Source organism: Ascaphus truei, chromosome 8 (assembly GCF_040206685.1).
Source record: "Ascaphus truei isolate aAscTru1 chromosome 8, aAscTru1.hap1, whole genome shotgun sequence".
In the NCBI taxonomy this organism is placed as follows: Eukaryota; Metazoa; Chordata; class Amphibia; order Anura; family Ascaphidae; genus Ascaphus; species Ascaphus truei.
This window is the reverse complement of record NC_134490.1, coordinates 78,562,934-78,590,678: the sequence shown is the minus strand read 5'-3', so window position 1 is coordinate 78,590,678 and position 27,745 is coordinate 78,562,934. Positions and strand designations below refer to the sequence as shown.

The 27,745-nt window shown below is 41.9% G+C and overlaps 2 protein-coding genes across 4 annotated transcripts in view; one reads left to right on the top strand and one right to left on the bottom strand.

Moving 5' to 3' along the window:
- PDE6C (phosphodiesterase 6C) overlaps positions 1–26,049 on the bottom strand; it is a 53,705-nt gene extending 27,656 nt beyond the window's left edge. For both annotated transcript variants that reach the window (XM_075612796.1, XM_075612794.1), the window contains exons 1-11: positions 25,381–26,049; positions 9,884–10,036; positions 9,707–9,796; positions 7,766–7,906; positions 6,941–7,015; positions 6,211–6,275; positions 6,052–6,118; positions 5,342–5,389; positions 5,008–5,157; positions 2,620–2,763; positions 2,469–2,534 (exon numbers count right to left, since the gene is read on the bottom strand). In XM_075612796.1, the coding sequence (XP_075468911.1) occupies positions 2,469–2,534; positions 2,620–2,763; positions 5,008–5,157; positions 5,342–5,389; positions 6,052–6,118; positions 6,211–6,275; positions 6,941–7,015; positions 7,766–7,906; positions 9,707–9,796; positions 9,884–10,036; positions 25,381–25,857 (1,476 nt within the window). In that variant the 5' untranslated portion in view covers positions 25,858–26,049. The remainder of the gene's footprint in view (positions 1–2,468; positions 2,535–2,619; positions 2,764–5,007; positions 5,158–5,341; positions 5,390–6,051; positions 6,119–6,210; positions 6,276–6,940; positions 7,016–7,765; positions 7,907–9,706; positions 9,797–9,883; positions 10,037–25,380) is intronic.
- The window catches only part of RBP4 (retinol binding protein 4), a 534,850-nt gene that overhangs the window by 487,263 nt on the left and 19,842 nt on the right, over positions 1–27,745 (top strand). The window lies entirely within an intron of this gene.

Below are 27,745 nucleotides of genomic sequence, written 5' to 3'. Positions count from 1 at the left end.
ATCACTTCTATCATCACATATCACTCCTATCATCTCATATCACTTCTATCATCCCACATCACTCCTATCATCACATATCATCTCATATCACTCCTATCATCTCATATCACTCCTATCATCTCATATCACTTCTATCATCACATATCACTCCTATCATCACATATCACTTCTATCATCTCATATCACTTCTATCATCCCACATCACTCCTATCATCACATATCACTTCTATCATCCCACATCACTCCTATCATCACATATCACTCCTATCATCTCATATCACTTCTATCATCACATATCACTCCTATCATCTCATATCACTTCTATCATCACATATCACTCCTATCATCACATATCATCTCATATCACTCCTATCATCTCATATCACTCCTATCATCTCATATCACTTCTATCATCACATATCACTCCTATCATCACATATCACTTCTATCATCTCATATCACTTCTATCATCCCACATCACTCCTATCATCACATATCACTTCTATCATCCCACATCACTCCTATCATCACATATCACTCCTATCATCTCATATCACTTCTATCATCACATATCACTTCTATCATCTCATATCACTTCTATCATCCCACATCACTCCTATCATCACATATCACTCCTATCATCTCATATCATCTCATATCACTCCTATCATCACATATCACTCCTATCATCACATATCACGCCCTACCTTTGGAACAGTATTCCACTGACTGTCCCTATCTTCAAGACCCTCCTGAACGGTAAAACATGTCCAAATCACTGTAACGTGACTGCGAGACCCGCTGCACTCTCTTACTCTCTTGACCTTGCCTCAAACAATTTGCAATTCCATGTGCTCCTTCTTTCTGTGTATTTCCCAAAATGCCAATTAGCCAAATATAAGCTCTTTGGAGCAGATTTCTATCGCCCCTAGTTTAGTTTTATGCATTTTCCCTTATTTTTTATTAATATTACCTGCATTATGTCTCGTATATTAGTATCTCCACGTACATGGCTGGCGTAATACAACAATTAAATGCAATATAGTTATCAGTTATCATGGCATTGTGCCATTCTGAGCGGGCAGAACACCAATGGTGACTCCATGGACATGGAGCGGACATGGAGCAAATGTACATTTGGAATGCACTGCTGCTAGCTGAGAGTCCCTGCTGCTAGCTGCGAGTCCCTGCTGCTAGCTGCGAGTCCCTGCTGCTAGCTGAGAGTCCCTGCTGCTAGCTGCGAGTCCCTGCTGCTAGCTGAGAGTCCCTGCTGCTAGCTGAGAGTCCCTGCTGCTAGCTGAGAGTCCCTGCTGCTAGCTGAGAGTCCCTGCTGCTAGCTGAGAGTCCCTGCTGCTAGCTGAGAGTCCCTGCTGCTAGCTGCGAGTCCCTGCTGCTAGCTGCGAGTCCCTGCTGCTAGCTGCGAGTCCCTGCTGCTAGCTGCGAGTCCCTGCTGCTAGCTGAGAGTCCATGCTGCTAGCTGAGTGTCCCTGCTGCTAGCTGAGAGTCCCTGCTGCTAGCTGCGAGTCCCTGCTGCTAGCTGCGAGTCCCTGCTGCTAGCTGCGAGTCCCTGCTGCTAGCTGCGAGTCCCTGCTGCTAGCTGCGAGTCCCTGCTGCTAGCTGCGAGTCCCTGCTGCTAGCTGAGAGTCCATGCTGCTAGCTGAGAGTCCCTGCTGCTAGCTGAGAGTCCCTGCTGCTAGCTGAGAGTCCCTGCTGCTAGCTGCGAGTCCCTGCTGCTAGCTGAGAGTCCCTGCTGCTAGCTGCGAGTCCCTGCTGCTAGCTGCGAGTCCCTGCTGCTAGCTGAGTCCCTGCTGCTAGCTGCGAGTCCCTGCTGCTAGCTGAGAGTCCCTGCTGCTAGCTGAGAGTCCATGCTGGTAGCTGAGAGTCCCTGCTGCTAGCTGCGAGTCCCTGCTGCTAGCTGAGAGTCCCTGCTGCTAGCTGCGAGTCCCTGCTGCTAGCTGAGAGTCCCTGCTGCTAGCTGAGAGTCCCTGTTGCTAGCTGAGAGTCCCTGCTGCACAGTGTACAATAGCTACAGTAGGCGTGTAAATCCTTTGTGCAATCCACTCTTTGACAGTATGGTTTATCTCCTGTGACAAGTGCTCAGTATTCACCATGTTATGGTCCTGAAAGGGTGTGAGTTTAAGATCAATGGATATATGAATAATAATGTTTCTTTTCTTGTATAGCGCTGACAGTGCACGCAGGGACGTACATAGAATTTTGCAAGCAAGAGTCCCTGCCCCATAGAGCTTACATTCTATTTCTGAGGCACAGGGAGACAAAGTGACTCGCCCAAGATCACAAGGAGCCGACCCCAGCATGTGTACCAGGTCCTGTTGTTTCAAACTCAGTCGTGGTTTTCAGTCGGCGCTTTTACTCACTGAGCCGATCCTTCAGCCCTATATATAATAGAAACATATAACAAAAGGTGTGTTTCTTTATTTAACCCTACGTTTAGCACAAATGCTTACCAAAGTTTTCACAAGCTGTTTCTCTTCACACTCTTCAATTTCTTTATTTAACTTTTCCTTGGTTTTCTAAAAAGGGTAAAGAGCCCAGTTATTGACTGACCGTAAAGGGTGTGCATGGTTTCTAGATGGAATGTGACTAGAGGAAACTTACCAAAATGCTTTGCACTTCAAGGGGGGTACATCTCGCCTGGCACATAAGCATTTCCTGTGCAATGTCTTTTCTGTTTTCAAGTTTATTCATTTTTTCGTAGGTGTCAGTGTTCAAAACAGACCATCCAAGAAATTGTGTCAGGGCCTGGAATGAGTCATCACAAGGGACATGTTTAGCGGGTGGAAAAAGGCAGCAGAAAGGCACCAAATACCTTTAAAAAGTGTCCCTCTCTTTGATTAGGGTCACCGTTTGGACATATTTGGTTCAGCACCACCTCTCTGAGCCGAATTCTTGAACATTCATATATATGTGAAAGCACACACAGTCTCTGCAAGCTCAGAACCCAAACCCACCACACCATATATATTTGTCAAAAGGAGTGCTGCTGGGATTTTACCTCATGTATATAACAAAATATAAAAACTACATCCAATATGACAAATTATTGAGTGACAGGGGATGAGGTGGGACAGGGCCTGTGTTCTGCCCAATCCTGGGTTCAGACCTTGTACCTTTCCCCTCTGTACTTAAGAGGTTGCATAGCTAAATTGTTTCAGTGTCTCTTCCCTTGAAAGAGACAGGTAATCACTACAGAGGTGTAGCTGGCATTGGCACCCACTGTCCACTCCCCTTGGGGGAGTGAGAGTGATACCTTTCCCCCTGGTTCTACTAGAGAGCCAGGGTAGAGTAAGGACTGCCCTTGGTGCCCTTGGCTGGGGGTGGATGTCCATGGACCATCCAGAGGTTGGAGATCTGTTTGAGCTGTGCTGAGCAGATATCTGTTATATTACTGTGTATGCAGAGGAGCAATAAACTGGTTCCAGTTAATTATACTCCGGCCTAGTGTGCAATCTGTTTGGGGGAGTGGAGTAAGTTCTTCTGTAGGAGATTGCCTTCATGCATCTGGAGCCTGCAGCAGATGGAGGTGCTGTACCGTCAGAGATAGAGACCCGTGATGTACCACAGAAGCCTGTCCAGAAGTCCCCACTACTATCGGCGGACAGCTCGGCATCCTGTAAATTTGCAGGTAACCAGCACTACGCACCATGTAATGGCAGAATCTCCAGAGGGTGGGGGAGACAGTGTTACAAGTATTTAACTATATCATTTGTCAGATTGCATGTAGCACTGATGCTTTCTGTGTTTTATTATATTCATAAATATGTGACGAGGACAGAGATATGTACTGTATGTAATCTGGTACTTGGCACATGACATAGTCTGAAGGCAAAGAAGCAGAGACACTGGTCAACTATGCAAAGGACTGTGGTCTTTCCTCCTGTGTCTGTGTAAGGCAAACCCTGTCATAGGGGGTTGAACACTATAGAATGTTACAGTCTACTTAGCTGTGGGGTTCTTTAAATGTCTGGGCTGAATATTCATTAGCTACAGTATCTGAAAACATTCACGTCATAGACATAACCATGCACACCAGGACTGATTATAATGGTAAATTAAAATGTACAGTGTGTGTACAATTATTTATGAACGCCATGCTACAAAGTACCAATGACTGTACTATTGCAGGCGTCATTTGTTTGGCCTACGAAGTGTAAAACAGAATAATAATTAACATCATATCTTTTCTTATCTAGCATTGACAATGGACCCGGTGCTGTACAGTGCTTAGAATTTGGCAGGCACAACGAGTCCCTGCACCAAAAAGGTTTTGCAATCTAGTTTTGGTTCCTGTGGCACAGGAAGATAAAGCGACTTGCCCAAGGAGATCTGACACTGGATTAGAACCAGGTTCACATACCGTACCGTTGAGAAGCAGTGTTCTTACACTAATCCTTCAGAAGAAACCTTTATATCAGCTATATATTTACATGATCAAATGACAAGTCTAATTGATGATACATTGCAATTTAACTAAGATATTTTGAAGTGACCATGTCCAAGAGAAGCTCATTAAAAAACAGTTCCCCCCCCCCCCTCATGTTGTCCTATGAGAAGGTATTATAGATATTATTATAGATAATCTAATGTGTCCTATAAACCGGGTGTGCTCAACTCCAGTCTCCAAGCTTCCCCCCCCCCCAACCCCCCCAACGGTCAGGTTTTCAGGATATCCTCGCTTCAACACTGGTGGCTCAATCTGTCTCTGCTTCAGCACAGGTGGTTTAATCAATCCCTTCTGCAGCACAGGGGGCTCAATCAGTCACTGCTTCAGCACAGGTGGCTCAACCAAGCCTTGCTTCAGCACAGGTGGCTCAATCAGAGGATCAGCCTTTGGAGGGGGGGGGGGGGGGCATGAGGACAGGGGTTGAGCACCTTCTGCTATAACCAATACAGCTAATGGAACTCTTCTAAAAAAAAAAAGGAGGGGGGGGGGATTTCTGTGAATATTTCTGAATATTTGAACAGTCAAAATACTTTTCTTCTTACTTCAGTGATTTGTTCATCATATTCATCAAAGGGCTTTGCATCTTTCCGGTTGTAAAATGTAGCCACTCCCACAATCTCTTCCTTTTTGTTGACAATAGGCAGAGACAGCACATTTTTAATAACCCAGCCAGATTCATCCACTGGTTCTTTCTGCAGAGACGGAAGCAAACACAGCAAAGGGTTCTTTACAGGCAGAAATGCGCCCGGGCAAGACACTCAATCAGCATGTTATTATCTGCACACTACAGAGATACCATTATATATCCGTAGTGAAGCAAAGAAGTGACAGCAACACAAGTCATTAAGGCTCTAAGAATAAAAAGGAATATTCCACCTGAAATGTGAAGTATTCATCTGCTGGCGCATTCATCATATTGCAAATCTGAAAATCAAAGTGAAATACAATCAAAGTATTCATCTTCATGGATACACTTACATACAGTACAGTATATTAAAGGGACTGTTCCTCCGACTACGTTTTCTTTTTGACAGGATGGGAACTGGAGTCAAACACCACTTGCCCCTCCTCACATCCTTCCTGATACTTTGCTATCCTTCAATGAAAAGAAAACCCATCTAGAATACTAAGAGGGTATAGAATATTAAGAAAACGTGACTTTTCTTGGTTGTGTGGTGTACAATGTCTTGTGCCCCATGCTGGTCAATAAATATTGCATGGTTAAATGAGTAATTTACTAGGAATCAGGTGGGACTAATGCACTATGTCCATTAAAGGTCCACTTTTCCCATAGTTGAAAGATGTATGTCCTTTTTAAAAAAATTGTATCACTTTTTAACACATAATCACTGGGTAGACTTGCACAGGTTTTTGTAAGATTTTAAATTGAAGACACCTGAAATTCAGATATTGATGCAAATCAAAAGAAAACACATTGCACGCATTTATTTTAAGCATTCGTCATTGATTTCTGATAAATAACCTCCTAAGCTTATGTATTGTTCTACATAATTGCAATGTTTTATTATATAAGGAGTGACAAATTATCCCCAGATAAAATCTTATACAAGACGACACCAACTTACAAATCCATTCTCGGCAACATATGTTGGTAGCCCACTCGCAAGAGACCAGTGATCTGCAGGGGGTGTCCTTTAAATACAGAAATTGGTACATCTTAAACACTATATTTGACATGTAGAAGCAATCAATAATACTTTTTATATAGTGTGATGATCTCTTACGGGATGACTTTGATTTCTTCTTTTCCATGCAAAATATAATCAATAATCTTGTAAAAATTGACTTCCTGAGCAAAAGAGAAAACAATTGTGAATATGTGCTATATAATGTATCTATCTATCTATCTATCTATCTATCTATCTATCTATCTATCTATCTATCTATCTATCTATCTATCTATCTATCTATTTACATTTTAAGAATGGTACAAAGGGCCATATTTACTAAATTGCGCTCTTCCAATAGACACTTTCAGAGTTGGAAGACACCTTATGGCCCATTCACTTGTTTGTGCTGTAAGCCGCAGGGGAGAGCAAACCTTTAGTGCTGCGCCCCCCTGTCTCTCTCCCTCCGGCTCTCGCGCTCCCCCGTCTACCTTCATCCGCGCCAGATGACGCTGCGGGGTCATGTGACATCACGTGACCCGCGCGTCATTTGACACGTGTCCCGTCACATGGCGCTGCGGTGTCAGATGATGCCGTGTTGCCATGGCGATGCGTCACAGCCGGCTGAATCCCAGTAAGTAAACAGTTGCAGAGGCCTCACGTGATCCCCCGGCATTTAATTTAAATGCCTGGGAGAAGAGCGCGGGGCCTCTGCAACTGCCCGCGCCCCCCCCAGCAAAATCTCCCACCCCCCTGGGGATCGCCCCCCCCACTTTGCGCACTGCTGCTGTATGGTGTCCTATGGACTATCATTGCTTAGTAAATATAGGTCAAAGTCTTTACAAACCCTTCCATCTGGTGTCTTTGGACCTTTGTAAGGTGGTACTTCTCCCAGTTTGATTGGCCATTCTTCATAGAATTCCTGAGTTTGGTTGCACACAAAAACACACCATTAAGGGGAAGATAATGTTAAAGACAATAGTAGAACATATATTGAACAAAGTGCCTACAACTTTACATTAAGGGATCTACAAGTAAACACAACGAAATGGGCTTTGCCGCACAGCTATTTTTTGTTTCCAATTTTCTCTTAGACGCTGCTTCAAATATTAGACTTGTTATCAGTGTTTGTTACATTTCACACAATCCGTTGGCCAGAAAGTGACACTTCAGAGAGCAAGAAGACTAAAGTTGTGAACAGAGACAGATCGTGATACATCCAAATATAATAAGTTCTTTGCTTAACTCTTTCTATTGACACTTCCCAAATCACAAGCAAATTGGGTTCCAATAATTGTAAAAGATGCAGATTGAGAATGAAAATGCTTCTCTTGTCAATTTAATAATAAAGTTGTCTGGATACATATTGGCTCTTTAGGTTGCAGTGTGTATACTGCAAAAATAGGAAAAGGGGGGGGGGGTATTTTCTAACATAAAGCCTTTATTCTTAAAAAAGAAAGTAGAAGTGGATATTTTTAATTTAAAGAGTAGTAGTGTTATGTGTGTGAAAATAAAAAAAGTAGATGTGTAAATGTGAAAATACAAAAAGTTGTGGTAATCCCCACGCTTGGCACCATCACACTTCTACCACTGCTCATGATGAAGGCAGCTTGTGGTAGACACATTATTAGAAGGGTAAGCAAGTGACAAAAGTATTAAACAATGTTTGCACCTTCTCCTTTGTCATGTCCAGCAAAGCTACTGAGTATCTGTCGCAGTTGAGATACTCTCGGACCGTGTATAGAGCTTTGTGAAACTGTCGTTCAATATCTGTCAGTTCCTCAAATACCTTGTTGGCCGACCAAAGGAGGATCTGCAGAAAGGAAATTAGTTCACTGACACAGCTACAGTAACAAAAAACAATCTTGTTCAGAAATGTTCCTGATAAATTAGGATCTTTCAAAACCTTACAGTTAAGGTGTAGTTCAAAGATTTAGTAGAAAAGCAGATTTGATATGGGTTGTGATACCATTTTAGAGAATCAAACAGAGTTCTTCATAGATTAAATTGTAGTGTACACAGCTTCGAAAAAAAACCAGTCCTGAAGAAGAAGAAGAAGAAGGAGAAGGAGAAGATTCGAAAGCTCTCATTTAATTTATGAAGAACTCTAATGTTGGTCAGCGAAAAGGTATTAACCTCGGTCACATTTCTCCAGTAACAATGCAGCTACAATAACTTTGAACTGCCTTAAAAAACTAAGTAACAATACTTTGTCCAAAATGTATTGGGTGTTAATAATTTATTGGTTAACCTATGTTTAATTGGACCACTTTATAGGACCACCCTGGTATTTTATTTACCGTAAATGGTGCAGTCACACAATGGACCAAAATAAGTGAATGTCAGTCTGTATGCTAACTGTATGCTAATTTGTATTGGTTCTTATGAAAAGAAGTAGAAAAGTGTAAGTATTTTCTTTGATTTTAAAAGATGTCTCGTTAACAATGTAAATGTTGAATTGACAGTTGTTTTATTGCAGTTCCATTATTTTCTGGTCTGTTTGCCTTACTGCATAGTCCAAATTCAACATGGTAAGTGGAGAAATAAGCAGGTAATTATACAGTAAGGTCCATTCGTTAAATGGAAGGTAGTGTGTTAACTGTGCATTAACTGTGCATTAACTTGCTTCTCACCATACTGAATTGGAGCCCTAGTAATGAGAAAACGATGAGTATGCATAAATATTATTATGTTATTAATGGGGTGAATAAACAATCAAATGAGGGCTGCCAACATAACTTTGATGGACTCAGGACTATGGCAATGAACAGCTCCACTGAACAGTGTGCGCTGGAGCAAGTTGAGGGGTGTGTGAGCCATTAAGCCCTGGCTCGTTCAGTCACTGGGCCTAGAACCACATGTCTGGTTGCACACCAACCCCATCTGCTCCCCCAGTCTGATTACTTTAACCCATTATACATTTTGGTGCCATTTGTTCCTTTCCACCATATGTAGGACAATACCTCCAAGGGAAACCAGAGTGGCTAATGTGGATTTGGGAAGAAATATATGAATATTCCGTTGATATGCACTTCAGCAGCAAAACGTTTATCAAGGAGAAAAAAACGGATACATTTTCAGCTACAAATAAGGGATTCACCACGGCAAATAGGAAGAGTTGACCAGCATCTCTACCTCTTCAAAATAGGTCCTGAAAAGTTTCACAATTAGACATCACATTGCAAAACATGTACTTGTTCTTTTTCAAAACAAGATATAACTGAGCACTCAAAAAATAATAAGCAAAAAAATATAAAAATACAATGGTCAAACATAATAGATTACAGGTGGTGCCGCGGTGTGGCACTGCCCCTTAATGGCACTGTTTTACTTTTTCATAATTTCTTTCCTTTTTTCATACAGCTAGCATAACTCATCCAGACAGTGTCCATTTCCCGTGGCATAGAATATTGAGCTAAAATAACCTTTCTCTGTTAAAAAAAAAAAAGTATCCACTGCTGAACTCTCTCTGAACTGTTTCCTAATCATTTAAGCTTTGGAATTGCTACAGCAATATTTCTTTTCCTATATGGGATTCCTTCCTCTACACCCCATTCTCTCAAATTCTTAGGCCCGACAAAGCTCGGAATGGTATGTAAAAGAGTTACTTTACCTGGCTTCTCCTTGATTCAACATTATGAAGATATGTGACATGATGGTGTTTAAGGACAATGGAAACAAAGTTCAGATATTTGGTAAAAACCTGCAAATGGAAAAGGAAGGCGTGTGACATTTCTAGGCATTATATTTAGGGTTTGTATTTAATTCTTATGTAAACATCGTAAGTTACCTCTTCATCCTCTTTGGAAAATGCGGGTGCATTCAGTTTGTTAACCGCCATCATAACAGCAAGCACCTCCTTTCCCTGCAAAATTGGGGTGGCCAGTATATTGTTTGTAGAATATTTCATCTGCTTGTCCGCAAAGTCAGAAAAGTGAGCGTTCTAAAATGGGAACAAAATGTGTACAACAATACATTTCCATCTTCTTACATGGAGACAATGGTAAGATCCATTTTAAAAGGGATCTGTCTTTCTTCTTATAACTCAACCGTACATTGCATGAACCTTTAAAAAAATGTAAACAGTCTTGTCAGAATGTTTATTAAAATAGTTGTTTTCCTGCAGTGCCACTTCTGTCACGACTCGGATCTCGGCACCTAAGGACTGGACACTAAGGTAACTGTCAGTAATGTACAGATGTACCAGACGTTATTGCACCTGCTGACAGGCGCCTGTAAGGGCAAGTGCATTAGCCTCGCCCCTTTATCACACACGTCTAATGTATTTAGAATTACGGCAGCTCCCGTTGGCACGTTGTGTGTGTCTCATTGCAATGCCCCATACATCTGTATGGTCATGAACAGTCAATGTTCAGTTTAGTCCGATAGAGAGGGGTATTATACATAAGCATATGAGTTACACCAAGGTCAACTGGAAATGCCATAGCCCCATCTTGGATATAACATAAGAACGTAAACTTAGGGAAGTTTACTTAATTAACCCCTTATTGTCGTTTTTGTGGTTTACTTGGAAAAAAACAGGACCCCGTTTATTTTCGTCATATCTTGCAGAAAAATCACAACCTTTTCATGAAAAATTGAAAATGATAGGTCTGTCCCAGTAGATTATTATATTTAAGAATTATTTGATAATCTAATAAATATACTTTGGAACTGGTGACGGCAAGTGCATCGTTCCACAATGGTGTTTAGCGAAGAAGATAAGCACGTTACAAAGTGCTTGAGACTTCATTCCACCAATCGCTTGACCTCCCAACAGCTCAGATTTGAATCACGTCGACTACAAAATTTGGGGCATCGTGCAAGATGAGTCTACTGGGAGAAGCTCCGAGATGTTAATGAGGTGTGACAATGTATCATTCAGGAGTGGGAGCAGCTGGAACAACGTGTCATTGAATCAGACAGTGGCGTTCTTGTCTTCTGGCGCAAGTTTCAGCAGAAGGAGTACATTTTGAACACACACTTTGATCTCAAACTTTATAGTAATCTTAGGGGCTTATTCACTAAACCTCGATAAAATGAGTGCATTGCCGAGTGACTTTGCATTGTTTTCACTAAGAAAAAACACAATTTTTTAAAAGTGCTGTCACAAAATACAAGATCGCACTCCTTGTTTTTTTTCTAAGTCCTATTGCACTGAAACTTTGTTTAAACTGCAGCCTGACACTGCATCTCCATGCACAGCTCTTACAGATGATCGTGCAGTTTAAATGTTCATTTTAATACCAGTGTATGGGAGCAGGGGGTCTCCTGACCTGGACCGCATTGATTTCAGCCTTGGGGACCCCCTGCTTCCTGAGTTACAGGCCCTGGTATGTGGGGCCGGTATCCCCACCATTTTTAAATCGACCGCATCACGGTCACGTGACTGGGGGATTTAAATTCTGCAGGAGATACCGGCACCCCATACCGGGGCCTGTAACTCAGGGAATTAGGGTGTCCCAGAGGCTGAAATCAATACGGTCCAGGTCAGGAGACCCCCTGCTCCCGCACACTAGAATTAAAGAAGAAGAAAAATCATTACCGTAGTGACTAGCCGCTAAGTTAGTGAAACTGCTTTAATGTGAATTTTATTAATAGTGTACGGGAGCAGGGGGTCTCCTGAGCTGAACCACATTCATTTCAGCCTCGGGGACCCCCTGCTTCTTGAGTTATAGGCCCCGGTATGGGGTGCCGGTATCTCCTGTGTGTTTAAATCTCCAGCGTCATGTGATGCAGAAGATGTAAACATTGTGTGGATACCAGCACCCCATACCGGGGCCTATAACTCAGGAAGCAGGGGGTCCCCAAGGCTGAAAATAATGCTGTTCAGCTCAGGAGAACCCCTGCTCCCATACACTATTAGTAAAATTCACATTAAAGCTCCTTCAATGAAGGAGTTAAGGCACAGTAGCTGGTTTATTGGGGGCAGTGCGGGTGAGAGAAGGGGGGGAGTTGGCCCAGGGTGGGTGGTTAGGCCTACCGGGAAGGTTGTGGAAGAAGTTAACCCCTTCATTACTATAGACGTGGTAACCGCTATGGTAATGAAGGGGTTTACTCCTCTCACTACCCACCCGGCAGGCCTAACCACCCACCCTGGGCCAAATACCCCCTTCACCCAATCCCTCTACCCCCAATAAACATTAAGATACCTACCAATACAAACCCACCCCATGTACCCCCAACAACCCCCCACACACCCCCCCCAAACACATACAGTACAGTAATAGACTAAATTACTATTACCTAGATATGGATAATAGTGCATTTGGTCATTAAAAATAAAACCAGCCTGCATAAAGTAAATAAAAGTTGCACTTACCCCTGCCAAGAAGAAGGTCCCCGTCCTTGTCCTCCGTTGGCAGGAACATTCAATAGAAAACAAACTAATGGCCACTAACCCCTTAATCACCTTCGCGGTTAGTAACTGCTACAGTCATTAAGGGGTTAACCTCCCTCCCTTGCTACCCAGCCATGAGGCCTAACCATCCTCTCCCCGAAGCAACTGCCCCACCCTTCACCCCTGCAACCCATTGATTGCCATAGTGGCAAACCATGGCCATATTATGCTAAGCAGTGATAAGTTTCTGGCAAAATTCCCGGAAGTGCGGGAGGCGTAAGACGTGGACGTCACAGTGTATCGAGTGCATTGAGCAGAGAGACCGCTCCGAAACCTCCGAGGCTCCTGTTTGATCAATTTTGATCGATCTGCGCATATACATTTGAAACCATGTGAGTGTAATTCTAACTTTTTCTGCAGATATAAAGTGTCTGGCAATCTTGCACTATGTTTGTTTCTTCTTTTTCCACCTGGTACATGCGGTGAGGACCTTTACCATAAGTGATTCCCCACATGAAAGAGACCCATAGAGATTGGAGTGTAAAGAAACCTTTACATACACCGTAACACAGAGTAATCTGGGAGTATACATTTCATTGGGATATTGGATATTCAATACAAAACAAAGACTCAAGACATATTGCACCATTTGTTCTATGCTCTTTTATTTTTCATGACTTTGCACTCCCTGACCCCTCTGGACACCTAAGAAATCTGAGATTGAGAAAGCAACCTATATCAAAGGTTGAGCTGCATCGGATGAAGTCTGTATTTCATTATACTGTATGCCCAAAATCACTATTTGGGTTGATTTAAAATAGGTACTTATTAAAGCACGATTAATTTGGGTACATATATATATCACTGTACCCTCATATGTATGAATTTTTCTTCACTTGTGATTAATTAGATTTAAGCGCTATTAGATAACATGATTCACCTCTACAGTCCATGTGACCAGCTTGTTATCAGATTTGATGACGGCACACCACTAATCAGTTCAGTTATAATTTCAGGTGACTGATGTACATGTTAAAGGTTCGGGGAATACCTACACTGGGGTTGTGGCAAATCATTAGGACAAGCTAGACTAAGAACTCCATAAGGGCATGCCATATATAACAATGATTAATCCCATGTCCTGCGTTAAGTACTGGAAGGATCTGAGATGCATTGCAAAGCATTTCCAGCACTATCTGTAAAAAAAAGCACATACCAAACAAGTTTGTCAGCAAATCAGCAAATATACACTATGCAGATACTGCCCATTCTTCTTTTCTATATGGGACCTGAACATCCTTAGTTACTGCTTAAATATATTACTTTGTAGTTCCCATTCCAAAAATGTAGACTATTTTCAGCTCACATCAGGATTCTGGAGCTGGTTTTCCCAACTGATTCTGATGTTTTACAGGTTGGAGGGGAGTGGGGGTGGAAATAACGCATTTAAGCTGTAACATTGATATAAAAGCAGAACCAGTTTTATCAAACAACCAAAATGCCATTGACCATTACAGTTTTTTTTGCTTTGATATATGATATAGTGATTATATGTACCTTATTAGGCGGGTTAGGTATCAAGGATTTCCAACTGCCAAACTGCTGTGAAAAGCAGTGTGAAATTCCAACATGAGATAGGCCATCACTTTTCTTTGGTAAATTTTGTGCCAATGCCTCAGTTAACCTACATTTCTTTGTAATGGTTTCCATTCATGTGCCTGGCCAGCTTGTTGAGTGGCAATACCAATGTTTCAGCCATATAAGCAATCTTTGTCAAGGTGAGGACCCTCACCTTGACAAAGACTGCTTACTGTATGTGGTCGAAAGGTTGGTATTGCCATTAAATCAACTTTTTTTGCAAGACCATGTGCCTGGATGCTTTCCTTCTACTTCGTGATCACTCTGGGGTAGTACAGGATCTTCCCCATCTCCAAGAGCACCGGCAATTGATTTATATTTCTCCAGTTACAGTGTGCCTGTGATCCTCTCTGCATTCTCTAGCAGTCTAGCTTCTTGAGTGCTCACCCTTATTTACCCTTAAGACAAGAAACTGGGCTCCTCACTGAAACTACAGAAAGTTTTTTCACGAGATCTCAAAGGTTTGACATGTAATGACACCAGGTATCATTAACCCAAAGGTGTGACATGTAATGACCAGGAGTCATTAACCCAAAGGTGTGACATGTAATGACCAGGAGTCATTAACCCAAAGGTGTGACATGTAATGACCACCGGTCATTAACCCAAAGGTGTGACATGTAATGACCAGGAGTCATTAACCCAAAGGTGTGACATGTAATGACCAGGAGTCATTAACCTAAAGGTGTGACATGTAATGACCAGGAGTCATTAACCCAAAGGTCTGACATGTAATGACCAGGAGTAATTAACCCAAAGGTCTGACATGTAGTTACCAGGAGTCATTAACCCAAAGGTGTGACATGTAATGACCAGGAGCCATTAACCCAAAGGTGTGACATGTAATGACCAGGAGTCATTAACCCAAAGGTCTGACATGTAATTACCAGGAGTCATTAACCCAAAGGTGTGACATGTAATGACCAGGAGTCATTAACCCAAAAGTGTGACATATAATGACAAGGAGTCATTAACCCAAAGATGTGACATGTAATGACCAGGAGTCATTAACCCAAAGGTGTGACATGTAATGACCAGGAGTCATTAACCCAAAGGTGTGGCATGTAATGACCAGGAGTCAGTAACCCAAAGGTGTGACTTGTAATGACCAGGAGTCATTAACCCAAAGGTGTGACTTGTAATGACCAGGAGTCATTAACCCAAAGGTGTGACATGTAATGACCAGGAGTCATTAACCCAAAGGTCTGACATGTAATGACCAGGAGTCATTAACCCAAAGGTGTGACATGTAATGACCAGGAGTCATTAACCCAAAGGTGTGATATGTAATGACAAGGAGTCATTAACCCAAAGTTGTGACATGTAATGACCAGGAGTCATTAACCCAAAGGTGTGACATGTAATGACCAGGAGTCATTAGCCCAAAGGTGTGACATGTAATGACCAAGAGTCATTAGCCCAACGGTGTGACATGTAATGACCAAGAGTCATTAACCCAAAGGTCTGACATGTAATGACCAGGAGTCATTAACCCAAAGGTGTGACATGTAATGACCAGGAGTCATTAACCCAAAGGTCTGACATGTAATGACAAGGAGTCATTAACCCAAAGGTCTGACATGTAATGACCAGGAGTCATTAACCCAAAGGTGTGACATGTAATGACCAGGAGTCATTAACCCAAAGGTGTGACATGTAATGACCAGGAGTCATTAACCCAAAGGTCTGACATGTAATGACCAAGAGTCATTAACCCAAAGGTCTGACATGTAATGACCAGGAGTCATTAACCCAAAGGTGTGACATGTAATGACCAGGAGTCATTAGCCCAAAGGTGTGACATGTAATGACCAAGAGTCATTAGCCCAAAGGTGTGACATGTAATGACCAAAAGTCATTAACCCAAAGGTGTGACATGTAATGACCAGGAGTCATTAACCCAAAGGTGTGACATGTAATGACCAGGAGTCATTAAACCAAAGGTCTGACATGTAATGACAAGGAGTCATTAACCCAAAGGTCTGACATGTAATGACCAGGAGTCATTAACCCAAAGGTGTGACATGTAATGACCAGGAGTCATTAACCCAAAGGTGTGACATGTAATGACCAGGAGTCATTAACCCAAAGGTGTGACATGTAATGACCAGGAGTCATTAACACAAAGGTCTGACATGTAATGACCAGGAGTCATTAACCCAAAGGTGTGACATGTAATGACCAGGAGTCATTAACCCAAAGGTGTGACATGTAATGACCAGGAGTCATTAGCCCAAAGATGTGACATGTAATGACCAAGAGTCATTAGCCCAACGGTGTGACATGTAATGACCAAGAGTTATTAACCCAAAGGTCTGACATGTAATGACCAGGAGTCATTAACCCAAAGGTGTGACATGTAATGACCAGGAGTCATTAACCCAAAGGTGTGACATGTAATGACCAGGAGTCATTAACCCAAAGGTCTGACATGTAATGACCAGGAGTCATTAACCCAAAGGTGTGACATGTAATGACCAGGAGTCATTAACCCAAAGGTCTGACATGTAATGACAAGGAGTCATTAACCCAAAGGTGTGACATGTAATGACCAAAAGTCATTAACCCAAAGGTCTGACATGTAATGACCAGGAGTCATTAACCCAAAGGTCTGACATGTAATGACCAGGAGTCATTAACCCAAAGGTGCGACATGTAATGACCAGAAGTCCTTAACCCAAAGGTGTGACATGTAATGACCAGGAGTCATTAACCCAAAGGTCTGACATGTAATGACCAGGAGTCATTAACCCAAAGGTGTGACATGTAATGACCAGGAGTCATTAACCCAAAGGTGTGACATGTAATGACCAGGAGTCATTAACCCAAAGGTGTGACATGTAATGACCAGGAGTCATTAGCCCAAAGGTGTGACATGTAATGACCAAGAGTCATTAGCCCAAAGGTGTGACATGTAATGACCAAAAGTCATTAACCCAAAGGTCTGACATGTAATGACCAGGAGTCATTAACCCAAAGGTGTGACATGTAATGACCAGGAGTCATTAACCCAAAGGTCTGACATGTAATGACAAGGAGTCATTAACCCAAAGGTCTGACATGTAATGACCAGGAGTCATTAACCCAAAGGTGTGACATGTAATGACCAGGAGTCATTAACCCAAAGGTGTGACATGTAATGACCAGGAGTCATTAACCCAAAGGTGTGACATGTAATGACCAGGAGTCATTAACACAAAGGTCTGGCATGTAATGACCAGGAGTCATTAACCCAAAGGTGTGACATGTAATGACCAGGAGTCATTAACCCAAAGGTGTGACATGTAATGACCAGGAGTCATTAGCCCAAAGGTGTGACATGTAATGACCAAGAGTCATTAGCCCAACGGTGTGACATGTAATGACCAAGAGTTATTAACCCAAAGGTCTGACATGTAATGACCAGGAGTCATTAACCCAAAGGTGTGACATGTAATGACCAGGAGTCATTAACCCAAAGGTGTGACATGTAATGACCAGGAGTCATTAACCCAAAGGTCTGACATGTAATGACAAGGAGTCATTAACCCAAAGGTCTGACATGTAATGACCAGGAGTCATTAACCCAAAGGTGTGACATGTAATGACCAGGAGTCATTAACCCAAAGGTCTGACATGTAATGACCAATAGTCATTAACCCAAAGGTGTGACATGTAATGACCAGGAGTCATTAACCCAAAGGTGTGACATGTAATGACCAGGAGTCATTAACCCAAAGGTCTGACATGTAATGACAAGGAGTCATTAACCCAAAGGTCTGACATGTAATGACCAGGAGTCATTAACCCAAAGGTGTGACATGTAATGACCATGAGTCATTAACCCAAAGGTGTGACATGTAATGACCAGGAGTCATTAACCCAAAGGTGTGACATGTAATGACCAGGAGTCATTAACACAAAGGTCTGACATGTAATGACCAGGAGTCATTAACCCAAAGGTGTGACATGTAATGACCAGGAGTCATTAACCCAAAGGTGTGACATGTAATGACCAGGAGTCATTAGCCCAAAGGTGTGACATGTAATGACCAAGAGTCAATAGCCCAACGGTGTGACATGTAATGACCAAGAGTTATTAACCCAAAGGTCTGACATGTAATGACCAGGAGTCATCAACCCAAAGGTGTGACATGTAATGACCAGGAGTCATTAACCCAAGGGTGTGACATTTAATGACCAGGAGTCATTAACCCAAAGGTCTGACATGTAATGACAAGGAGTCATTAACCCAAAGGTGTGACATGTAATGACCAGGAGTCATTAACCCAAAGGTGTGACATGTAATGACCAGGAGTCATTAACCCAAAGGTCTGACATGTAATGACCAATAGTCATTAACCCAAAGGTGTGACATGTAATGACCAGGAGTCATTAACCCAAAGGTGTGACATGTAATGACCAGGAGTCATTAGCCCAAAGGTGTGACATGTAATGACCAAGAGTCATTAGCCCAAAGGTGTGACATGTAATGACCAAAAGTCATTAACCCAAAGGTCTGACATGTAATGACCAGGAGTCATTAACCCAAAGATCTGACATGTAATGACCAGGAGTCATTAACCCAAAGGTGCGACATGTAATGACCAGAAGTCCTTAACCCAAAGGTGTGACATGTAATGACCAGGAGTCATTAACCCAAAGGTCTGACATGTAATGACCAGGAGTCATTAACCCAAAGGTCTGACATGTAATGACCAAGAGTCATTAACCCAAAGGTGTGACATGTAATGACCAGGAGTCATTAACCCAAAGGTGTGACATGTAATGACCAAGAGTTATTAACCCAAAGGTCTGACATGTAATGACCAGGAGTCATTAACCCAAAGGTGTGACATGTAATGACCAGGAGTCATTAACCCAAAGGTGTGACATGTAATGACCAGGAGTCATTAACCCAAAAGGTCTGACATGTAATGACCAGGAGTCATTAACCCAAAGGTGTGACATGTAATGACCAGGAGTCATTAACCCAAAGGTCTGACATGTAATGACAAGGAGTCATTAACCCAAAGGTGTGACATGTAATGACCAGGAGTCATTAACCCAAAGGTCTGACATGTAATGACCAATAGTCATTAACCCAAAGGTGTGACATGTAATGACCAGGAGTCATTAACCCAAAGGTGTGACATGTAATGACCAGGAGTCATTAGCCCAAAGGTGTGACATGTAATGACCAAGAATCATTAGCCCAAAGGTGTGACATGTAATGACCAAAAGTCATTAACCCAAAGGTCTGACATGTAATGACCAGGAGTCATTAACCCAAAGGTCTGACATGTAATGACCAGGAGTCATTAACCCAAAGGTGCGACATGTAATGACCAGAAGTCCTTAACCCAAAGGTGTGACATGTAATGACCAGGAGTCATTAACCCAAAGGTCTGACATGTAATGACCAGGAGTCATTAACCCAAAGGTGTGACATGTAATGACCAGGAGTCATTAACCCAAAGGTCTGACATGTAATGACCAGGAGTCATTAACCCAAAGGTGTGACATGTAATGACCAGGAGTCATTAACCCAAAGGTGTGACATGTAATGACCAGGAGTCATTAGCCCAAAGGTGTGACATGTAATGACCAAGAGTCATTAGCCCAAAGGTGTGACATGTAATGACCAAAAGTCATTAACCCAAAGGTCTGACATGTAATGACCAGGAGTCATTAACCCAAAGGTGTGACATGTAATGACCAGGAGTCATTAACCCAAAGGTCTGACATGTAATGACAAGGAGTCATTAACCCAAAGGTCTGACATGTAATGACCAGGAGTCATTAACCCAAAGGTGTGACATGTAATGACCAGGAGTCATTAACCCAAAGGTGTGACATGTAATGACCAGGAGTCATTAACCCAAAGGTGTGACATGTAATGACCAGGAGTCATTAACACAAAGGTCTGGCATGTAATGACCAGGAGTCATTAACCCAAAGGTGTGACATGTAATGACCAGGAGTCATTAACCCAAAGGTGTGACATGTAATGACCAGGAGTCATTAGCCCAAAGGTGTGACATGTAATGACCAAGAGTCATTAGCCCAACGGTGTGACATGTAATGACCAAGAGTTATTAACCCAAAGGTCTGACATGTAATGACCAGGAGTCATTAACCCAAAGGTGTGACATGTAATGACCAGGAGTCATTAACCCAAAGGTGTGACATGTAATGACCAGGAGTCATTAACCCAAAGGTCTGACATGTAATGACAAGGAGTCATTAACCCAAAGGTCTGACATGTAATGACCAGGAGTCATTAACCCAAAGGTGTGACATGTAATGACCAGGAGTCATTAACCCAAAGGTCTGACATGTAATGACCAATAGTCATTAACCCAAAGGTGTGACATGTAATGACCAGGAGTCATTAACCCAAAGGTGTGACATGTAATGACCAGGAGTCATTAACCCAAAGGTCTGACATGTAATGACAAGGAGTCATTAACCCAAAGGTCTGACATGTAATGACCAGGAGTCATTAACCCAAAGGTGTGACATGTAATGACCATGAGTCATTAACCCAAAGGTGTGACATGTAATGACCAGGAGTCATTAACCCAAAGGTGTGACATGTAATGACCAGGAGTCATTAACACAAAGGTCTGACATGTAATGACCAGGAGTCATTAACCCAAAGGTGTGACATGTAATGACCAGGAGTCATTAACCCAAAGGTGTGACATGTAATGACCAGGAGTCATTAGCCCAAAGGTGTGACATGTAATGACCAAGAGTCAATAGCCCAACGGTGTGACATGTAATGACCAAGAGTTATTAACCCAAAGGTCTGACATGTAATGACCAGGAGTCATCAACCCAAAGGTGTGACATGTAATGACCAGGAGTCATTAACCCAAGGGTGTGACATTTAATGACCAGGAGTCATTAACCCAAAGGTCTGACATGTAATGACAAGGAGTCATTAACCCAAAGGTGTGACATGTAATGACCAGGAGTCATTAACCCAAAGGTGTGACATGTAATGACCAGGAGTCATTAACCCAAAGGTCTGACATGTAATGACCAATAGTCATTAACCCAAAGGTGTGACATGTAATGACCAGGAGTCATTTACCCAAAGGTGTGACATGTAATGACCAGGAGTCATTAGCCCAAAGGTGTGACATGTAATGACCAAGAGTCATTAGCCCAAAGGTGTGACATGTAATGACCAAAAGTCATTAACCCAAAGGTCTGACATGTAATGACCAGGAGTCATTAACCCAAAGATCTGACATGTAATGACCAGGAGTCATTAACCCAAAGGTGCGACATGTAATGACCAGAAGTCCTTAACCCAAAGGTGTGACATGTAATGACCAGGAGTCATTAACCCAAAGGTCTGACATGTAATGACCAGGAGTCATTAACCCAAAGGTCTGACATGTAATGACCAAGAGTCATTAACCCAAAGGTGTGACATGTAATGACCAGGAGTCATTAACCCAAAGGTGTGACATGTAATGACCAGGAGTCATTAGCCCAAAGGTGTGACATGTAATGACCAAGAGTCATTAGCCCAAAGGTGTGACATGTAATGACCAAAAGTCATTAACCCAAAGGTCTGACATGTAATGACCAGGAGTCATTAACCCAAAGGTGTGACATGTAATGACCAGGAGTCATTAACCCAAAGGTCTGACATGTAATGACAAGGAGTCATTAACCCAAAGGTCTGACATGTAATGACCAGGAGTCATTAACCCAAAGGTGTGACATGTAATGACCAGGAGTCATTAACCCAAAGGTCTGACATGTAATGACCAATAGTCATTAACCCAAAGGTGTGACATGTAATGACCAGGAGTCATTAACCCAAAGGTGTGACATGTAATGACCAGGAGTCATTAGCCCAAAGGTGTGACATGTAATGACCAAGAGTCATTAGCCCAAAGGTGTGACATGTAATGACCAAAAGTCATTAACCCAAAGGTCTGACATGTAATGACCAGGAGTCATTAACCCAAAGGTGTGACATGTAATGACCAGGAGTCATTAACCCAAAGGTCTGACATGTAATGACAAGGAGTCATTAACCCAAAGGTCTGACATGTAATGACCAGGAGTCATTAACCCAAAGGTGTGACATGTAATGACCAGGAGTCATTAACCCAAAGGTGTGACATGTAATGACCAGGAGTCATTAACCCAAAAGTCTGACATGTAATGACAAGGAGTCATTAACCCAAAGGTCTGACATGTAATGACCAGGAGTCATTAACCCAAAGGTGTGAAATGTAATGACCAGGAGTCATTAACCCAAAGGTGTGACATGTACTGACCAGGAGTCATTAACACAAAGGTCTGACATGTAATGACCAGGAGTCATTAACCCATAGGTGTGACATGTAATGAGCAAGAGTCTTTAACCCAAAGGGGTGAGCTACTGTACAGACGTAAAGTTGTCATTTTCTAACCTTTTTTCTGAAAGTATAAATTGTGTGCTAAAATCATTTGGGGCGTGGAATATGCAAGTTAATTAAATCATATATTTAATTTTAAACAAAATGTGCAATATTTGCAAATAGTTATATTTTTAGCAAGCTAATGAATTTTAAAACGTTTCTAATTATTCGTCCAACATTATAAAGGGCTTATGAAATAAACAATTGTGAAGTACAGGCATACCCCGCATTAACGTACGCAATGGGACCGGAGCATGTATGTAAAGCGAAAATGTACTTAAAGTGAAGCACTACCTGTTCCCTCTTATCGATGCATGTACTGTAATGCAATCGTTATATATCCATGCATAACTGATGTAAATAACGCATTTGTAACAGGCTCTATAGTCTCCCTGCTTGCGCACAGCTTCGGTACAGGTAGGGAGCCGGTATTGCTGTTCAGGATGTGATGACAGGCGCATGCGTGAGCTGGCGTTTGCCTTTTGGGCGATATGTACTTACTCGCGAGTGTACTTAAAGTGAGTGTACTTAAAGCGGGGTATGCCTGTATGTACTAAACAAAATCTGCCACCAGATATCCATGTACTTACTATAATGTTTACTAATATTATCTGCAGACTTTGAAATGTCTTCACCAGCTATGAAAAGATTCTAATGGTTTTAGTGTTAAAAGTGTGTTCCTCTTGTAACATTAATGTCCCATTCTTTGGTTTTATCATTGAGAGCTTCAATTCTCTGAAGGGAAAAATGAGTATTTAATCTAATGCTCAAAAGTAGTTTTAAAAGACTGATGTCTTCATGGCAAACAGCCAGAACAAATGCTGAAAACAAAATTATCTCTTAGTAATTTTGTAGTTTACAGTATGGCAATAGTACTACTTACACATGGTACTGTAGTGCCGATGGTTATTCTAACACAAACTAGTGGCAATCGCCAAAAAGACCCAGCTACATGCTGGATACATGCTGGGTCTAGTTTAAGACAAGTTTAAGGCATTTCTGCATTGACTAATGGCCCATCAGATTAACAGCGGGGGTCCCTGGTAGTCCCATTCAAATGAATGGGACTGCCAGGGACCCCTGCTGTGTTAATCCAATGGGTCATTAGTCAATGCAGAAATGCCTTAAACTTGCCTTAAACTAGCCAGGTTATACCCAGCATGTACCCAGCATGTAACCGGGCTAGTTTAAGGCAAGCTTTAGAATACTCGTTGTGTCGTCTGTAAGTAACACCCAATATGCCTCTAACACATGGCAAGGAATATAGGCCCATATTTACTAAGCAGTCTTCTACCATGACACCTTCTGGCACAGGAAAAACCTTTACAGACCATTGACTTGAATGGGCTGTATGGTGTTTTCCAGCACAGTAAAAGGTGTTTGATGCCAGAATACTACTTAGTAATACGGCCCATAATGTGCTGTGGCCTTTTCAGCAGAAAAAGGAGTATGTAACTGAGTCAATTATTATGTTATTTAATGAACAAACAATTTAGTAGGTGTACATAATATGAAGAAAAAGAACAGTGCTATGGCAGAGGAAATGCATCTGTTTGATTCTCCTTGATCTTTCCTTCTGTAATCAGCCTTATGAATTTAGCAGGATTATCCCTCCGCTCACCATGTGTTGTCTCCACAGAGGTCGCAGTTGAAGGAAGCATTAGGGAAGACTAATCATTAATAAACTATCATTAATAAACTATCATTATTATTATTATGTATTATCAGTGGGATAAATGTCATATTCTATATCCACGGGAGCATTTGATCAGGCCATTTTCAGATGATATAGAATTACCCCCAAAGTGTTCTGATGAATTAGATCCTAGTGCTCATTAGATCCTAGATCCTAGTGCTCATTTGCATGTCATTACCCAGAATCCCTGGCGGCAGTGGTAGCACTGTATGCTGAGCGATAATGGGGAAACACAGGGTTGCAGACCTGTCTGAGACATGCAAATGTTCCACAAGTGGTATTTTCAGATTCTAATAAAAACATTTTAGCATTACCTAGGCAAATGTACACTTATTTACAACAAATAGAAATACACACCAGTATACAGTTACTATATACAACATTATTTTTTTAAATAAAATGATGCTTTTATCACCATAGCTGAGTGACCTGGCACACATTGCAAGTTAATGATATGTAAATGCTTCTGGCACAGAAAGGGTAAATGTACAATGCAGTGGTTTTTTATAACATCCTAACCCAGACACACCAACATGTACGAATAAGAATGAGTTAACAAACACTGTAGTGCACTTATTTTACCTACCACTGCGATATTGATTGGTTATTTCCAAATCATGGTCATGCTGTGATTGTCACAGGATTGGAAAGGCCAACAATTTGTTGATGTCACTATCTAAAAGCGTGCTTTTAATAGCACTCATGTCCTGACTTTTTGCCCTGATATTCCCCATGTAAGTGCTTGTATTTTACTATTATTGTTTTTTCCTCAGTGTTGTTATCTAAATGCTGCTTTGGACTAAAAGTGCATTATTAGATAACAAAAACAGAAGGCTACGTTTGGTTTATTTTACTGTAATTTGCTAGAAAGTTTATTTGAAGGTGTTGCACCCTGAAGGTAACAAATGTTCTCTCGAGCTATCATTATACAGAAACATTTGTATCTTCTCTAGGACTTGAAGTTGCCATTCAATTTGACGAAGTATGGTTTAACAGAGCATGACATCACAGCTCGTGTATAACAATACATAATGTTCATGATGGGCCAACTCCAGGTACCAATACTTACAAAGAATCCAGACACCAATTAGGACATCATCTCTCCTCCATAGAGATACTGAACACCCTGATACAGGGATTATGTATCATAGAAACGTGAGTTTGCATTAGAAGATATTCACCATACTGTACCCCACACCTACCTTTTTCACATCAGGTACATTCAACGTCTTCTTAGTATGAGCCACCCATCCCACAATCCCAATGTCTAAAGGAAAAACAATTTCACTTTCAGGGGCAACCAAGTTATCCTCAAACTTAGAGCTCTTTTTGACATCGAAGAGCCTAGTGGCCAGCTCTGGGACGCCGTTCCGAGCCCTGTAAATGAACATGCTGCAGCAATCTGCTTGCAGCAGGTATGCCAGTCTCTGGAGCACCTTGTGGACTGTCTTCTCCATGTTACTTGCCTCCTGGATCTCCATCACCAACTCTAACAAAATGTCGGCTTCTTCCAACTTTGTCATTTCTCGAAAGGAAATGCCATCTCTTACATCCAGCTGCTTGTGGTTGAACAGAGCCCCAACCGTCTCAGTCCTCAGCTTTCTGTCATAATAATCCTTTGCAAACTGAGGGTTGTTTTCCAGGTATTTCTCAACGTCTTCCTTCTTCATTTCACCCATTTTCTTATAAATGCATGATTTCTAATGACATCAAAAGGATCATGAAGGGCTAGATGTGAGCCAATAAGTTCCTGGAAAATGTTTCATGTTGCACAGTATCTTCAACAGGCACAGTATGTTTTCATGGCAGCTTAAAAAACCTTGTGAAACCTCTTGGGATCTGACAGAAGGCACTGGCTTAGTGTCTTCTTAGTGTGGGATTTTGAAGACTGCTAATTAAAGAGATGTCATGACACTAAACCCCTTGAGTGCTCTTAGCTCATAAACCCCAAGGGAATCATTCGAGACAAACCAATCCATTTTAAGATCACAACTGTGTGCCTCCATAGGAATACAAAGTAGAACGTGCGTCTGTAACGCTTGTTTAATTCATGACTTACGTGTGGTCCCGTGACTGGCTTAAGTATTTGTGAATGAAAGACGTGGTCACGAATTAAAGAATCAAATCCTTGAAATCCTTTTAATAGAGCATGGTGTGAATGCACGTGACTTAATTATGACGGGCTATCTCTCTACGCGTTTCTGCCTTTAACCCAATTGGAGTCTAAAGGGCCGTAAATAGTGTTATTTTTATTATGAGTCAACATTTCCGGCAGTCATTATTAAGTAAACTCTTAAACGGTAGACGTTGCATTGTTGTTGGACTATGAGAAGTTTCATTAAAGCATTAGTTCATGTTTGGGATAAACATACAAATATACTGTAAAGCAATTCTGAGTATTATTATGTGCGTCCAAGTTAATAATAAATAACAGCAGCTAAATCCTATTCCCAGCTCCAAATGATTGTATTGAAACAAGTGGATACGAAACCTGTTGGGTTCCAAAGTCTCAATGTTCGCAATGGCATCTTTTAAAGCGCTAGTTGCTCTTGTTAGCAAGAAAAGGTTGCTCAGCCAGCAGCTAATCTGTTGTACAACAAGGCTCTTCCCTAGGGTTTGTGTCGCCATTAGGTGAGCACTATCAAGGATGCCCCCCCCCCCCCAAGAAAAAAAAATCCCCTCCCTCCTCCTCAGGTAGGAAGCATGGGGTCTCCGAGCTGAACCATGTTAATGCCAGCTCCGGGGACCCCCTGCTTCCTGAGATACTTACCTTCTTAAGGGGGTGCAGGTATTTCAACTCAGGTTTAGCTGTTCCATCACATGGGCCAATTGGAAGCAGTGATGTCATATGTGGCTTCCTAGTGGCCCATGCGACCGGGGCCTTTAAACCTGAGCTGAGGGGGTCCCGAAGCTTCAATCCTACATGTATTTAAAAAAAGGAAAGCAGCCGTGCTGCTACTCTCTCCTTCTTGCCGCCCCTGAGACCTGCCGCCCCTAGGTGGTGCCTCAACTGCGTACTGCCCAGGGATGGGCCTGTGTACAGCTCTTTTAAAAGTAATAGAAAGTAACACGATGTAGCAGTTAGTTATTATTACAGATGGGATAAATGTGTTAACATTGGGACCGCAAATATTTTAAATATTCGCTTTGCTAACAAATATTGTATGTGCCTGCAAGAAGGTGTTAAAAAAATGTGTGCGTGTTTATGCAATGCCACTGATAGAGAGAGAGACTCTTCATGTGTTGTTTGAGAGTGTGTATATATAAATATATATATGTAAGACCTGAATCAGTTTGTTTCCTAAGTGCTATATATATCTATATACTTGAAACTGGATATCTTCTTGCCGCACTGTTCTAATGAAGTCTGACACCCCTTTTCCCCAATTTTTTGTTTTCATGATACCCTACCTATTTTTCCCACAGTAGGTCGTCAAGGTCGCTCCCTATCCCGTCCCCCCACAAGAGGGATCAGTTTTTTCAGGAGAGCAATTCAAGACTGCCTCTGATGTTATGGCCCTGAAAGTAATATCGCACAACGCTAAAGGCTTAAAAAGCCCTAATTAA